The sequence below is a fragment of the Aspergillus terreus genome, genomic scaffold (genome assembly GCF_000149615.1).
Source record: "Aspergillus terreus NIH2624 scaffold_10 genomic scaffold, whole genome shotgun sequence".
Taxonomy (NCBI): domain Eukaryota; kingdom Fungi; phylum Ascomycota; class Eurotiomycetes; order Eurotiales; family Aspergillaceae; genus Aspergillus; species Aspergillus terreus.
In genome coordinates this window covers 1,191,426-1,207,639 of record NT_165933.1, presented here as the reverse complement: position 1 = coordinate 1,207,639, position 16,214 = coordinate 1,191,426, and the positions used below count along the sequence as shown (strand labels likewise).

Sequence of the window (16,214 nt, the reverse complement as noted above, 5' to 3'; positions counted from 1 at the left end):
AGGGAGAACAGAAGTCATATAGTAAGTCCCCGGGAGCGCTTCGACACCGAGTGGCGAGGTGGTACGATGCCGGGGGAGCGGCGTCAACGAGGGCGAAAAGGGATCGCGCGGCGGATACGAGGGATTGAGCCCCGAGTTCCACGGCTGTCGGGGGAGGTACGAGTTCTGCGGGGGGTGTTGCGGCTGTTGCTGCGCCTGATGCTGATGCTGCTGCTGCTGCCAGTAGTGCGGCGCGTATGAGGCCGCCAGATCGGGCGAGGCCGATACCCCCGAGGTCGTCACGACCGAAGCCAGCGCGGGCGACTCGCCCGTCTGCGAGGTGGCCGGCGGCGTCAACAGACTGCTCACGCTGGGAGTCGGGGGCGGATGGGAGGTGGATGGCGTCGGATACTTGACCGAGGCGGCGGCGCTGCCCAAGAAATTGGGGGCCGGCAGCTCAAAGCTGGGCAGCGACGGGGCGGCGGATCGACGCGAGTTCAACGGCGGCGGCGGCGGGTTCAGGGCATCCAGGGCCGACCCCATGCCCGGCGGAGGAGGGGGAACCGCAAGGGCAGCCAGGTTGGCGACCGTCTCACGCGAAAAGCCGAGCGGCGGCGGAGGAAAGAGATCAACGGCGTCGACGGACGACGGGTGGGCGGAATGAGGAAAGGCGAGGGAGTCGGAAGCCAACGCCCAGAATCGAGCTCCAGCGGCGTCTGGAGGATCCAGGAGGGGCGACGATCGCAGCGGATCAGGCACAGCGAGATGGGAGGGAGCGAGGAGAGCTGAAAGATTAGGAAGACATAGTCTGGTGGAGTGGAGGCGTGAGTGGTAGGAGTGGAGTCAGGAGAGAGGCATGATCTGGGAGGAGTTGAGCCGGAGATGAGAGGGAAGAGTAGGCGTGTAGAAAGATGAAATAGAGAAATAGAATCGAATGGAGGATAGAGAAAATAGAATAGACTAGAGAATAGAATAGAGGAGAGCGGATTGTATACCAGGGAACCGGCAGAATAAGAAAGAAAGTCTCCAGGAATGGAACCAGCCAGACCGGTCTGGCCAGCGCGGGGGAATTTGGTACTGTATGGTACGGTAAGATTGGACGATTGATTCGCAGTCGGGATATAGTACAGAGAAATAAAGTAGAGAAGAGTCGAGAAGAGAAGGAAACGGTAGAATGGTAGAATAAGAACTCGAGTAGGGACCTTGGTCTAGTGGTGTTGGTATACTATATAGGACACTACCTTATCTACTTGTCGTAGTGGGAGCAGTGAAAAGGAGAACAACTTCAGCATCAGAAAAATCCTCCCAACACCCATTCCACTAGTCCGATCGAGTCTAGCATCAGCTGGCCGGGGTCCAATCAGCGGTGCATCGCTCATCGATCGGTATTTTTGTTCGTGAGTATTTGAGTATTCTGAGTATTATCGAGTACCTAGGGACCTTTAGTATTGTACCAGTCCAGAGTAGTCTGCTGGTCTTCTAGAGGGATAGCCCAACTGCCTAAAGACGAGAGCTGATTGTCCATAATGTCCGATCCTATAAAAGAATAGAAAAAGAATAAAAGAATAAAAAAAAAATAAAAAGAATAATCGCAATCAATAATCGATAGTCATCCCCGATGGATCATCCGCAACGTGGTTGACAGGGCTCAAGAGGCCCAAGTTCCACCTTTCGGCCGTACCCACGGGCTCAGGGGATGAATCACCGTCTCCTGATCCTGCCTAGTCCTCTGGAGTATTGGGTATTCTCGGTCTTGCCTATTCCTATTCTATTCTGTCCTCCGGAGATGGTACTCTTACTGATTACTCGATGAACCACCTATTCATAGACACCTCCTCAGAGTCACCTCCTAGACCTGGTGGAGTAGATCGGGCAGACCGACCCAGAGGAATGTCCGCGCTGTATTTCCCTGTTTGGTGGAGCAAGAATAAGCTTAGCAGGCTCCGTATGACGATCACTTGAAAGAAAGAATCCTAATCAGAATCAGAATAAAAATAATAAAAATAAAGAGTGATAGACACGACTGCTGCATAGGTTTCTTTTTCGAATCCGCATCCTAATCCCTTAGGATCAGGTATTAATCGAATAATACCTAGGACCGCCGTCGATTGGTCCAGACAGGCCAGAAAAGGGGTCGACAAGCGACTGACTGATCCACTGGGGTCTGCTGGCCCGACGCGTTTTGCTCCTTGCATCCGTTCACTCGGAGGAATCTGTGGAAGTCCGGAGGGGGGTGGGATAGTTGGCATTCTTTCTTATCATTCATCTCTGTATGTGCATCCATTCTCTACCGTTATTCATTCTATCCATCTGTTCGTGTTCAGATTCATATTATATTCATCTTTAATACGCTACAATACACTACACCACTCCTAAAGGCAACTGGTTCGCTCTCCACCACGCGACAGCCCCCAGTCAGACCCAAGAATCACCCATACCGATCAATACCATACCAATCCTAAATCAATACTAATACGAGGACTGTCTGTCATTCCGGGCACTCCCAAGCGAGAGGTCCGCCTTTAGCTTTGCTCGTCGCCGCTTTCTTTTTTCCTTTTCTTTTTCTTTTTCTTTTCTTTTTGCTGCCTGCTCTCCACGCCCCACGCATGTTTCCTGCCTGGTCCGCCTGCATCCTCGGCTTTTCTAGGCCCCCCCGAAGCTTCTTTGTTTCGTGATGTGCGTCCTTCTCCGGGATGGGGCGGTTGGCACCCTTGGGACGGCCCAGAGTTCAATAATGACTCGTTCTTTCAGATCCCCCCGTCGACCCACGGGTCCGGTTGTCTCCATCCCAGGTACCGGCGAGTCTGTCAGAAAGAGACTCTCGGTCTGGTCACGCAAGGAGGCCTGTCGTCCATGAGTCTCCGGCCAATCGCTTGGGATGGCATGTCTTGCCCAAAGCGGCAGTAGACCGGGAGGAGTCACCTGACTTTCATATGATTTCTACCATACGAGTACTGAGAGGGTACAAGTACAGTCTAAGTACAAACTAGAGAGGGTACAGTGAACTAGTCACTGCCATCCATGCTGTCGGTGTCAGTGGAGGCAGGCCGATCGGTGGCGGCCACGGTGACAGCTCCTCCGGGCAACCACCGTGTGGTCGTGGGCGGGAGGTGGTACCAGATGAGATGCGATTCTGGAGATTGATAAATACCTAGATTCTACCTAGTATTGTATACAGTCGAAAGACCTCCCCCTCTCCGTATGATGCTTTTGGCACGGCCGCTGCACCGAGTGTTTGCTAAAGATAGCGGGATCCTGTCGGAGGACAGGCCTAGGACGGTACGATTAGGTATTTTCTCGGCGGTAATACCGTATCTCGCAGGTAAATAAATAAAAGCAGAAAGAAAGAATAAATAATCTCTCTGACCAGTCCAAAGTGAAATCCACTGTTTGTCTCATTCCAAACAAAACCAGTCGGTCTATCGTCTCTCGTCCTCAACACCACCACGGTTCACAGCCGATTTGCTCCCTGCTGCTGTATCCTGCAAGGTTTGGTCACAGAACACGCCTAGAGAGTCTGGTCGAGTCGCTTCGTGTAGACCCAGCGTCCACGACGCCGTCTGGTTCAGCCCAGCGCCGTCTCATGCACTCCAGACAGCCCGCCAGCCAAATCCCGGCTCGCCTCGCTAGCGGACGCCCGGTGAAACCGCAGGTTGGCATGCACGGATGCACGGTAATATCAATATTCACAATAATAACGAGAATAATAGTAAAATAATAATTAATAGATTATAATCTCTCATCCGTCAAGTCTTATCTCCCGGTCATCCGCCTGCCAGCTCGTATTCCCCCCCAACGCGGAAGAATCAAACGAGCACACCCCCCCGGCCTCCTAGGCTCCTCCTCGAGTTCATGCCACCATGCATGACACAGAGACCGACCTGCAGAGGGCCTGGACTGGACCAGCGGTCCGGGGTCTGCCTCTCCGCGTCGAAAGCCTGAGCCCCCCGGGTCGAGGCAGAAACAGACTCAAACTACTGTGGATGCGCTCGGCTGTGGTGCTGGGTGGTGCCAGGGAAGGCGTTGTGGCGGCAAGCTTAAGTGGGGTGCTGGGGCTGGTCCATGGGAACGAGACCCTGATCGATCAAGATCAAAGATCAGCCTGTCTGCGCGAACCGTAGGAGACGGTGTTTTTGTCTGGTGCATGGAGGAGAAGTGATTGGCGTGAAGATCGATCGGGCGGAGTTGTCCGGTGCATCTTTTTTTGCTTCGGCCGGCCAGTGTAAAAAGTACGATGGTCCTTACTCCTTACTAAGCGGTGTGGCTGTAGACATTTTCTAGGGGTGAAGTGTTGTAATGTTGTCTATCTGAGTGTTGTATATTTTCTATAGACTGAAGTGATTTGATCAGTATATCTAAGACTATGTGATAATGTTTGTGTTGGGTGGTTCATGTGGATATATATATCCTAACCTACTCCAAGACTCGAGTAGAGTATGCACACCTCTATACCCTCTAGACCCCATTCTCTGCAGATATAAGGTCAGATTAAACTTAAGCAACTACTCCGGAGTAAAATCCACATCCCCAGTCTACTGAGGCTATCTCAACGAGGACATGATCATCCCGTCCCTCCAAACATGATCCGCCGTCGACGCCACCTGCTGGACGGAGCAATAACCCTGCAGATAGACGCAGAGATCTGGATATCGACAGACCGTGGCTACTATCGACAGACCAGGGCTACAAGGCACAGTTCAATTCATATTGTGCAAGAGCTATCGGAGTACAGTGGAATCCGGAATCTCCTTTGAACATAGTCGGGCAGCCACATCTATCAACACACTCAACTACGTGAGTCCACCTCCTCCTCATACACATCATACTTATACCGACTCCCCGGATGATCCGCCCGCAACTCCCTCTGCCCCTTGCCATACACCTTCTCCCGCGCCGTGAGCCCCTCCCCAGCCTCCGCATACACCCCGCGGCGCCGCAGCTCCGGCACCAGCAGGTCGACCACCTCCTCAAACGTCCCCGGCGTCGTCACATACCCGACATTGAACCCGTCGAGGTCTGCCTCGCGCACCCAGCGCTCCATCTCATCCGCCACCGTCTGCGGACTGCCGACGGCCACGGGCCCCAGCCCGCCAATCGCCGCCTTCTCCGCCACCAGCCGCGGCGTCCACCGGGGGACCTCCTCGCTAGGCGTCGTGAACGCGTCCAGCACACTGGTGACCTTGTGCGCCTCGAGCGAGTCCGCAGCCGTGAGGTCCTGGTCGAGCGGGACGCGCGAGATGTCAATCCCCGTCCACCCGCTGAAGAGGACGAGCCCGCCGACGACGGAGGCGTACCGCTTCAGCTCGGCGAGTTTGGCGCGCGCCTCGTCGTCGCTCCGCCCGACGATCGGCGTGAAGGTTGCGAAGACCTTGATCGAGCGCGAGTCGCGGCCCTGCTGCGCGGCCAGCTGCCGGATGTGGTCGATCTTCGGGCGCAGCACGGAGGGCGAGTGGCCCGAGACGAAGATGGCTTCGGCGTGGGAGGCGGCGAAGGCGGAGCCCGCGGCGGACGTGCCGGCTTGGAAGAGGAAGGGCGTGCGCTGGGGGGACGGGTCGACGATGTGTCGTGTGTGCAGCGTGAAGTATTTGCCTGTGTGGTTGATCTGGCGCACTTTGTCTGGGTCGACGTAGGTGTCTGTTTCGGGGTTGGGGGAGAGGGCGTCGGGCGCCCAGGAGCCTTCCCAGAGTCTGCTTAGGGGGTTAGGTGCGTTTGTTGGATGGTTGATGGTTGGGGAGCGTACTTGTACACGACCCGCAGGTACTCGTCTGCCTGGCGGTAGCGCTCGTCGTGCTCGATGGGCGTGTCCAGCCCGATGGCCTTGAAGGCGGCCTTCTTCCACGAGGTGACGATGTTCCACCCGATGCGGCCGTTGGTCAGATGGTCGAGGGTTGAGAACCGCTTGGCCAGGAGGAAGGGCGGCTCGAAGGAGGTTGATGCGGTGATCCCAAAGGCGAGGTTCTTGGTCACGGCGGCCATGGCAGAGATGGGCTGGTAGTGTTAGCATGGTTCAAGCAGTATGGGAGCAGCCTACAATCGTGGGATCCGTGACGGGCCACTGCGCAGCTCGCCGAATGCATTCGTCCAGCTTCCCTTCGTAGGTGTCATATCCGCCGTACGTGTCGGCCAGGAAGAGGGCGTTGATGCCGCCTCGCTCGAGGAGCTTTGCCAGTTCGATCCAGTATTCCAGCGTGCGCTTGGTGGCGGATTTATCTTTGGGATTCTATCAGGTATGTCAGTTCTGCTTGTAGTTTGTGGCTATGTTCATACCTTCCATTGGCCGGGCGACAAATGCCCTACGGTAGACATGTCAAACGCATTGAGGAGAATCTGTTTCTTTTCATGGCTGCTGCCATCCGCGGCGCTGGTATCGCCCATTTTGGCCTCTGTATACTATCTGAGTCCTGCTTACTCCGTAGATGTGAGGATTATAGAAATATAGCCCTCTCTATCATCACGTCTTGAGGACCCCGCATATCGCAATCAATCATTCTACGTATGTATGGTGCGATATCCATCTCCAAATCATCTGCTGATTCGCCATTCACCCCGCAACTATCGCAAGTTGGAGTCAGTCTATGTGTGTAGCTATGAGCGACTAGTCCATATGGACATGAATCATGCGTGTCACGGAGACTGAATTGCGTGATGACAACTATACGCTTGGATGGACTCTAGTACGATGCTGATATGCTACAGGAATAGCACCCTCCATCACGACATACTCCAACTCACTTGCCAACCACAACCTCTCCAGACTCCACATCGCTCCCATCGCTCGTCTCTCTCGGCGGTTCCCTGCAAGCGTTAGCACCATCAATACAAAACAGAGACAGACGACGTACTCTTTCGAAAAGTAACCGACAAAATGCGCCAGCACGATCAAACAAACCGCATTGCCCAGCACAAACGCATACCCCTTCGTAAACCGCGGCCCCTCCACCGTCTTAAACACCAGCAACGGCGTCCATGCCGTCGTCGACTGCGCAATCATATTGATTGCCACGAGCGTCACCGACCGCTCGACGGGCGAGTAGCGCAGCTGCGTGTTGACCCACCCATACAGCACGCTGGACATGGCGACAGCCGCGTACGTGGTCTGGAACGCAAACCACAGCGCCGACTCCGGAACATCCCACACAACCAAAATCACCAGCCCGACGATGTTCCAGACATGCGCGAGCGTGATCGCCCACGCGGGGCCGAGCACCAGGTCCGACGCAAAGCACACAAAGAGCGTGTAGAAGATGCCCAGCGCGGGCGAGATGGCGGCCAGCTCGTTCAGCCGCGCGGTCGAGAACCGGCGCAGACTCTTCAGCCACAGGAGGTACCCGCCTGTGGTTGTGTTGATGCTTCCGTTCCAGAAGAAGATGTCGAGGAGGAGGAGGGCCCAGAATTTCCAGTTGCGCAGGATGCGCAGGACGGTGCGCAGCGAGACCTGGCCGGTGCGCTTGTCGCTGGTGTCGTTGTTGTGGCCGTGGCGCGCGAGCCGCGCTTTCGACTGCTCGATGTCGGCTTGGTTGAGGACGAGTCTGTTGGGTTTGTCGGGCGTGCCTGGCAGGACGAAGTAGCCGAGGACCCCGATGGGGATGGTGATGATCGCGCAGATGATGTACATCCAGCGCCAGCCGGCGAGGCCGTGGACGCCGTCGAGACGGGCTGATGTTCCTGCTTGGATGAGGCTCGCTGTCAGAGTCCCTAGTGTGAGGCCGACGTAGAAACAGCCGCCTCGACGGGCGATCTCGTCGCCCCGGTACCAGGCGCCTGGGATGTTAGCTTCGATGGGCATACGGAGAAGAGCCTTACCGAAGATGTAGTGCATTCCAGGGAAGAACGCAGCCTGTATGGGTTAGTGAGTGTTATTGATATTGGGCGTTCAGCGTACCTCAAACCATCCGACCATGAACCGATAGGCCATCATCTCGCTGTAGGATGTTACGCGGTACTGGAGCAGTGTGAAGATGCCCCATGCCACATCCATGAAGGGGATAAGCCATGACATGGGGAGGCGGGTGAATAGATACGCGAATGGGATCTGTCCTACGACTGCTCCAACTGTGTAGATGGTCTGCAGATGGACGAGCTCATTCCCATGGAGGCCTAGGTCGTCGGACAGACCAGAAACCCACGCATTGTCTATCATGTCAGTAGTTTCCACCCAAGGAATGGAGCATCTTACTGATGTTTGCTTGATCGATGTATTTTGTCCAGTACGCGATGAATGCATAAGGTACGATCAAAGCATCGAGTTTGAGAATGAGCTTTCGGTCTTCTTTACTATCCTCGTCTGCAAACCATTGGATCTGGTACCACTTTCGGCGCTGAACGACGACCATTTTGGATGCAGTTTTAACTTGAATAGCTGATTGTTTCCAGTCTTGTGCTTTGAGATCACGCCGCATTTAAGCCATGACGCAGAAGATGTCAGTCATTGCATGAATTGCGTGACAGCTTCTAACGGCTACTCCAAGGATTGCATCTCCACTACGTCTTATCAAGATGATAGTACTCGTGTAAATGTCAAAATATAGATAATAGACTAGAAGTCACCTGCATACGAGGGCCGTTAAACGAATCAGCATGTCTTCGTCGCCATCGACTTGGAGTCTGTCAACCTTGAATGCACTATAAACACCTCCAAGTCCCTGGACATTTTCTGGTAGCGCAGTCGTATTTGGTCCACAGATCCTTTAGTTCTGTCTTTTCCCATTTCCAGAGTTTGCCCTCAGCGCAATTCCAAGCAGGATGGGTGCTGACTGGCCGCCGGCCTGTTGCCCGGCAGACAACTTCCCCATTTGCTCCTTTCAAGCAGCTCGTCGACCTGCATCTTCTTCTCTCCCATTCTCTAAACTCATCCCATTCCGCAGCAATGACCGTTCCCGGGAACTACGAAACCCGCAAGGCCTATCGCGAGGCGCTGGTCCAGATTTTGGACGCGATCCGCGGGGTTGACAGCTACTACATCTCCCTCGACCAGTGCATCAAGGCGAATATCATCGAACCCACTCCTTTGGTCTTGGACAATCATTCTCCGATCAAACCTCACTTCTTCAGCCCCTATCTCGGGCATCGACTACTCGGCTCAATCGGACCTGTTCGAGGAGTATGCACACTACCGACCCCGACGGCCAGAATCATTGCAACCTCGGGCGCCTGAACTTCTACTTGGATGATTATCTGGTGCGCCCAAGACCGCGACAGGCCCCTGGGGTCTGATCTGCTATACACCGTATGATACTGGAGTCTTTCCTTCTTTGGACGTCTTCCCTAATGGTTCCCTAGGTGGATGGGAAATTTCAATTTCGGCAACTTTCTTGAGCCCAATTTCTTCTGGAAGATGACCAGAACATGCCCAGCCTTGACGGATCCGGAGTCGTGGCCTCGATCGCAGAAGGGTATGAAGGAACTCTACCACACATGAAGTGCATCGTCGAGACCCATGTTATCGGTGATGACCGGCTCATCCGAAGCGAGCTTATTACTATTCTCCAGGTGATGCGCGGTCGGCTTCATACAAGATACCCGCGTTCGCATATTGTTGCTCCGGCACGTCCACTCCATTCCAGGCTTCCATTGCCAACTCAGTACTTGGGAGTATACCAGCCGGTGACGCTAACATGGTGGACAGGTCATGCTGTTCTCCATCATGGGCCCTTTCCACCTGCGCGTGCTCGAAGCCTACTACAATGGTGACAAAGTAGTTGTGCGCATGACCAAGCTGTACGACATGAGAGAATACAATCCGACTACGCTGGATCTTCTCCACCGCTGGTGGCTGGGGTATGCCTGTGGGGAGACCAAGAAGATACCTTCGGGACTGTGACGAATTGGGTTTATGGCGTATGGACTGGATGGAAGATACCCTTATGGTGTTATGATTTATGAATTGGGAGTAATAGGTTGTTTGTCTTGAAGTATACCTACTCCGACCCTGTACTCTGTAGACATTGAAAAGGCGATCGGGCACGGCACCCGAGGAAGAGCCGACGATGACGTCGGTTGGCGGGGTTCGGCAAAGCACCACCGCATATCAATCAACATTCTTCGTCTTTCGTTCTTCTCTCTCCATTCCCTCAACTCTCAGTTGACGTTCTACCTGGATTGCCCTGTGCGTCTACTCTCTCATCTCCCCTCCGGTAAGATAATGTTCTCCAGACAGCTTCTGACTCTCCCTCTACGAAGGTCCTTCCCGGCTATATACTCGCCCTTTCGACCTCTATCTCCACTGCGTTCCGTCTGCTCCTCCGCCAATATGTCTGGTGTTAGCAAGGCCTGCTGCTCGTACGTGTCTGGAGCTCCTTCCTAAACAACAGCCACTGACCGTTGTAGCATCCCTCCCGTCGTCGCCAAGGGCTACGAGCCCAAGGGCGAATACAAGACCATCAATGGCCTGAAGACCTGTACGCCATCCATCCCTTGTCAGCTCTAACGAAGCTCACCATCTCCAGACGTCACCGGACCCGAATCCGCTACCAAGGCCATCCTCGTCGTCTACGGTGCGTGACATTCCCTCCTCTCCTCTCCTCCCTCGGCACCAACTAAGAAATCCCACCAGACATCTTCGGTTTCTTCCCCCCAGACTCTCCAAGGCGCCGACATCCTCTCCACCTCCAACGAGAAGAAATACCGCGTCTTCATGCCCGACTTCTTCGAGGGCCAGCCCGCCGACATCACCTGGTTCCCGCCCCAGACCGACGACCACAAGCAGAAGCTCGGCAACTTCTTCCAGACCAAGGCCGCGCCCCCCAACACGCTTTCCAAGATCCCTGCCATCGTGTCCGAGGCGAACAAGCTCGCCCCGAACGGCCAGTTCGACTGGTCCATCCTGGGCTACTGCTGGGGCGGCAAGATCGCCTGTCTGGCGGCGGGCCAGGAGAACACCATCTTCAAGGCCGCCGTGCAGTGCCACCCGGCGATGCTGGCGCCCGACGATGCAAAGTCCGTCTCTGTGCCGATGGCCGTGCTGGCGTCCAAGGATGAGAACTCCAAGGACGTCACGGCGTTTGGGGCGAACCTCAAGGTTGACCACTACGTTGAGACGTTCTCGTCGCAGATCCACGGGTGGATGGCGGCGCGGTCGAACCTCGAGGATGCGGAGGTGCGCAAAGAGTATGAGCGTGGATATCGCACTGCGCTGGATTTCTTCCACAAGCACGCTTAAAGTGTGGTGGCGTGATGTGGAGGGGTAATGAGTGGTGGTAATGATCTGATGATAGCCGGCCAGTGGATAAATAAAATGGGACGTGTTTGTAGTACTGGGCATAGTCAGTTTGCATTATGCAGAATGTATCTATGACTGTAACAAAGTTGACATGGTCTTTATCTGAGCAAGTCGTGATAATGCATTGCCGTATCAGGCAACCCCCCCGAAGTCTCCCCGCGAGGACGTCATCGATCCAGCGCCCCATGGATGAGACCTTTCCGACTGCACATTCCACCGTCCTCGCAGTCCAATATACGTTCTCCATTTGTTGATTCTTCGACCGGGCACTCTAGACACGCCATGTGAATGACCCGGCAATATATACATCTCCACTACACACCATACATACACTCCCGGCACAGCCGGTCTACAGGCTACAAGCAATGGGCTGGTACTTCGGCCGCCGTCACTCCGTCTCTGGCGAAGCCCCAGAAGGCGATGGTCTGGCGAACAGCCAGAGACCGCGACGGATGTCGATGCCAAACCCTCGAACCCAACAGCAGGAATCCCGCGGTCGCGGCATGGTCCAGGATCTGCTTCGGCGACACCGGGACTGCCCGGACGACCCCGATCCCGACCCCACGACGGGCATCAGACGGGAGCCGGTGAGTGACCGTGCATCGAGGCAAGCTACATTTATCTACAATTCTAACAGTGCCAGACGGATGCCAGCTCCTCCGTAAAATCATCCGACGCCAACACGCGCGCTGACTCGCCCAGGCCGACGAAGGAGAAACCGAAGGCCAAAGCGAAAGCGCACAGCGAGCACGTCGAATCCCGCCCGAAGAAAGCCGACGTCAAACCCTCGGCCAGCTACCAACTGACCAAGGAAGACGCCGAGACGCTGTTCTCGGGCGCCCCCTACTTCCTCCTGGAGAAGGGCAAGCATGGCCACTACTACCCGCAGGTGATCTTCCCGTTCGACGACCACGACCCGAGCATTCAGAATCTCTGGGACAGACGACCGCTCCCTCACCCGGCCTACACCATCTGCACGCTGCACGCGCATCTCCCCGTCCCGGACAAGTGGGTGATCGAGGGCGACGCGCCCGTGTATCTGAACCGGTGGAAGCGCACGGGGGCGCCCAAGCGCGCGACCTTCGACATTGGCATCTTTGAGACGCCCAACATGCTCGGCAACAACGGCAAGGACCCCGGCACCATCGGCTTCCGCACGTACCTGGAGCTGCCCGTGGGGGACGCGGTGCGGTATGTCGGGCCGGAGAGACCACGGCCGATAGCGGACTACATGCATCTGTCGGCGATGCCGGCGGCCGAGGTGTACGATCTCATGGAGCACTACAACGATCCGTACTCGCTGTGCCAGGACGGCACCGTGCACGACCGCAAGCGGCTGCTGTGCGACGGGCCATCCGCCTGGCGACGCATCGGCGTGCGCGACATCGACCTGCGCACGCTCGTCGAGCGTCTGCAGTTCCTGACGACGTTCCGCTACGAGATCCTCCACAGCCAGAAGACCACCACCATCCTCGACAAGGAGAGCTGCCGCGAGCTGTACACCGGGCTCTTCACGCGCTTCCTCTACCCGCCCTCGCACTTCATGCTCGTCGGCGTCGACAACCCGCACAGCCTCAAGGTGCAGATCAAGGCGCTCACCACCGTGCTCGGCACCCCCGGCGCCTGGATCAACTTCTGTCTGCCCGAGTGGCGGCTGCGCGTGGGCCAGATCCTCTGGGAGGCGGCGCCGCATGTGGATGGAGACTTTCTGAACCCGAACTCCTGCGACAAACCCTGGATGCACCCGACGCTCGAGCGAAAGTGGCTCCTCGTGCAGATGCTGCTGTCGGCGGAGCTGCTGCTGCGGTTGGATGCGACTGTCCGTGTCGGCATCCTGGATAGTTCCAGCAACCTGCACGTGTCGGCGCGCGACATGCAAGACTTTGACCGGCTGCGCAACGACCAGGTCGACTGGTGTCTCGTCACTGTGCGCCGCTTCATGGACGCTTTCGGCATCGCCTACCGCGCGGACGAGCCCGAGCCCCCGCGCACGGCGTCGTCGATGTCTCTGCATTCGCTGTCGCACGAGAAAAACGACAAGGGAGAAAAGCCTCGCCACCATCACCGCTGGTTCGAGGCCCTCACGCATCGGTCGTCGTCGCCGTCCTTGACCAAACTCCACGTCGAGTCCGCGTGGCGATGCCATCTGACTCCGTCGCACGTTGAGGTCCAGATCCAGGGGCTGACTGTCTTCGCCGAGGCGATCGGATGGCCGGGTGCTCGCGACCTCCGCGCCCATCTGCGCTCGAAACTCGAGGCCGAGAACTCGACCGACATCATCGCCGACGCCTTCAGTCAGCCCATGACCCCTATCCCCCTGGGCGAGACGGACGTGCCGTTCGAGAAAGACGAAATGTACAGCCGGAGCCTCTCTCGCCGACGCATCCTCCTGCACGACGCGAGCGCCAGCGACAAGGACCCGCACCAGATCGGCGGCTGGATCACGCGCAGCTGGCTCTCGGGCTTCGTGGCGCCCGGCGAGCTCATTAACCACCTGCTCATGGCGACGGTGCTGGAGAACGACCCAGCTGCGCGCGCCACGCTCGGCCGCGTCGCCAACCTGTACGGCGGCTTCGCCTACCGCGGCCGCAGCTACTGGAGCCAGGAGTGCATCGTGGGGCGCGTGTTGTGTTGTCTGGAGGGGGCACGCGCCTGTCTCGGTTGGTCGTCCAGCGCCGTCGTGCCGCGCGACTCGCAGACTTTTGAGCCGCTGGACAACACTTGGTTCGAGGTGAGCGTGGTCGCGCCGCCGGGCAACGGCAACGCGGGCAAGCCGCGCATCAAACACGGCAACAAGCTGTCGTACGAGTCCACGCCACTGGGGCTGGGCGACCTCACGAGCGGCGCGTACTCGCTACCCGTCGACGCGCCGCTCGACGAGGACGCCTCCCGCATCCGCTTCGACTCGCTGACTTTCTCCGGGAAAGAGGCGCACCCGCTCGAGGGCCGGCCGCAGGTCGTCGCGCACAAGACGAGCATGTCGTTCAGCCTGACCACGGACGCGGCGTCCCCCGACGGCGCCGCCAGCATCAAGGTGTCGTTCCCGCTGACGTACAACGTGCGGTTTGTGGCCTCACATGAGTGCCGTCCGCCCGGCGGCTTCGTCTCATACCAGGGCCAGACGCCGCCGACGCCGCTGCACCACCACCGGCTGCCGGGGCATCCGCTGCACCGCACGTACGGGTACAAGTTTGTGCCAATCGCGGCGCTGCGGGGATCGCACTCGCAGGAGCTGTTCTTTGGCAACATCGGGGTCGGGCGGTACGAGGTGATGGTGGTGGACGCGCGGGGGAGTCGCGAGAAGGAGGCATTTGCGCGGGCGTGGTGTGCGTCGGCCGGGTATGATGCGATCATCGGACGGGAGAAGCGCACGTGTCTGGCGTGTTGTATTCGCGAGGCGCGGGCAATCAGCGTGAAGGTGGTGATTCGGACGGGCGGAGGGCTGAGTCGGCCGACGTCAATTCAGACTGTGTGATAGACGGGGGAGTGGTGTTGGAAGGAGTACTCCTATAGAAGGAGACAAAATTGTGACATCATCGCTAAAAGACGCTGCGCTGCATAATTAGGGTGAATTAGCATCATTGAACTCATTTACTCCGGCCTTTGGACTCCTACACGACGCTCTTCGGAGTAAACGATCGGAGTATGTCCACGGAGGGTAAAAGACGCAGGACACGTAAGGCTCGTCTTCGCCGCAGAGATGGCAGGCTCATTATTAGCAGAGGGCGAATCCACCGCACGCCGAGCATGCCCCGAAGCAGCAAAGTGCCCGGGCTGGTGAAACGGCCGCGCCGCCCAAGCTGTGTCCGTCGGTAATGAGACATTGGGGGTAGTTTCATCTCAGTAGGAGTACGAAGTATACAGAGGGAGATATAGTTAGGTAGGTTCTCCGTAGATGGTTCATCCGGTGTACTCTGTATGATACTGTTCCATATCATACTCCGTATGGATGCTTGGAGCCACCGTTCGCTGATCTCTACTCCATCGCTCCACCCCTCAAGCGAGACAGGGTCTGTCGGACCAAAGGTCAAGAACGAGTCTAGTGCGATGCGCCGAAGATTCGGTGGCTGACGACTTGTCAGGATGGCCCATGGATTGGGCCAGCGCACCGTCGTGGCTTCGTGGATGTCATCCACTCAGCGGTCCTCCCACCCCTGGGGCCCTTGGCATGATGATCGCGCAGTCTATCAGGAGGGTAGCCAATGAGCCGGGAGGGAGTTGTGATTGCAAGGTTTTGTCGGAGAATTTTGTGCATATGATTCTGTAGGGAGTAGGGAGTCGTTAACTAGGATGGCGGTGCAACCTCTCAGACTTTGCCTGTACGTACAATAGATATGAGGCTAGGATGGGACAGTGACTCCGTAGTGATACCCTAGAAGATAGTCGGTTAGATATACTGTCCCTCGGGCATGCAGCTGCATCTGTCAAAGATTGAGGCCGATCTGCTCGCTTACGGGTCCCATCCGATCCCACTAGGCATGCAGAGGGTGACCAAAGCAGCAACATCCACGCCGAGCCATTGGCCTTCTCCAGACTGGATGAGGAGAGTGTGTCCGAGGTCCACTCGACCATCCTCATTAGCCGGGACAGGGTAATGACAGTAGTGACATAGTAGTGACAGAAGGGGGAAACCCCGAGGATCAGGATCAGGTTGGGTTCCTCGTGGGGTAAGCATTGCGGTCGGGTATATGAAGTGGGTTGTGGCGTCTATGGGCGTACAGAGTCATGGTCATGGTTATGTTGATGCTAGCCATGTGCATTCTGTACTCCATAGTCGTTGATGGATGGTGTTGTTGATGGTTGGGATGTTGGAGTGGAAGAGTTGTTGACGAATGGCGACGGAGGAGTGACATACAGTGCTGAGTCAGCTCTCACTCGAGACAAACATAACTACTCTGTGTGAGAGAGAGTTGCCTCTTCTCTACAATACTTCTCTACCTACTGTAGACTTGTGTATGAGATGAGAACCCTGTGCTAGTCTGACACGCTAGGATGACGATATGACCCTTAATTAAAC

General features: G+C 56.6%; 6 protein-coding genes across 6 annotated transcripts; 4 read left to right on the top strand and 2 right to left on the bottom strand.

Moving 5' to 3' along the window:
• Positions 1-66: 66 nt before the first annotated feature.
• Positions 67-643, top strand: ATEG_07271 (uncharacterized protein; the record flags this gene model as incomplete). Its single annotated transcript, XM_001209957.1, has 2 exons — positions 67-156; positions 227-643. 2 exons carry the CDS (start codon positions 67-69, stop codon positions 641-643), a joined length of 507 nt encoding a protein of 168 aa, XP_001209957.1.
• A 4,122-nt stretch (positions 644-4,765) lies between these two features.
• Positions 4,766-6,354, bottom strand: ATEG_07270 (xenobiotic compound monooxygenase, DszA family; the record flags this gene model as incomplete). Its single annotated transcript, XM_001209956.1, has 4 exons — positions 4,766-5,666; positions 5,720-5,967; positions 6,011-6,199; positions 6,247-6,354. The coding sequence occupies 4 exons, from the start codon at positions 6,352-6,354 to the stop codon at positions 4,766-4,768; spliced, it is 1,446 nt and encodes a 481-aa protein (XP_001209956.1).
• Positions 6,355-6,631: 277 nt separating this feature from the next.
• On the bottom strand, positions 6,632-8,378 carry ATEG_07269 (putative MFS transporter Seo1; the record flags this gene model as incomplete). Its single annotated transcript, XM_001209955.1, has 4 exons — positions 6,632-7,740; positions 7,783-7,816; positions 7,862-8,112; positions 8,156-8,378. The coding sequence occupies 4 exons, from the start codon at positions 8,376-8,378 to the stop codon at positions 6,632-6,634; spliced, it is 1,617 nt and encodes a 538-aa protein (XP_001209955.1).
• Positions 8,379-9,324: 946 nt separating this feature from the next.
• Positions 9,325-9,799, top strand: ATEG_07268 (uncharacterized protein; the record flags this gene model as incomplete). The annotated part of the gene is made up of 2 exons (XM_001209954.1): positions 9,325-9,468; positions 9,605-9,799. The coding sequence occupies 2 exons, from the start codon at positions 9,325-9,327 to the stop codon at positions 9,797-9,799; spliced, it is 339 nt and encodes a 112-aa protein (XP_001209954.1).
• Positions 9,800-10,228: 429 nt separating this feature from the next.
• ATEG_07267 (dienelactone hydrolase family protein) lies at positions 10,229-11,137 on the top strand (the record flags this gene model as incomplete). The annotated part of the gene is made up of 4 exons (XM_001209953.1): positions 10,229-10,257; positions 10,306-10,376; positions 10,425-10,472; positions 10,566-11,137. 4 exons carry the CDS (start codon positions 10,229-10,231, stop codon positions 11,135-11,137), a joined length of 720 nt encoding a protein of 239 aa, XP_001209953.1.
• A 563-nt stretch (positions 11,138-11,700) lies between these two features.
• ATEG_07266 (uncharacterized protein) lies at positions 11,701-14,672 on the top strand (the record flags this gene model as incomplete). Its single annotated transcript, XM_001209952.1, has 2 exons — positions 11,701-11,784; positions 11,841-14,672. 2 exons carry the CDS (start codon positions 11,701-11,703, stop codon positions 14,670-14,672), a joined length of 2,916 nt encoding a protein of 971 aa, XP_001209952.1.
• Between the last annotated feature and the right edge of the window lie 1,542 nt (positions 14,673-16,214).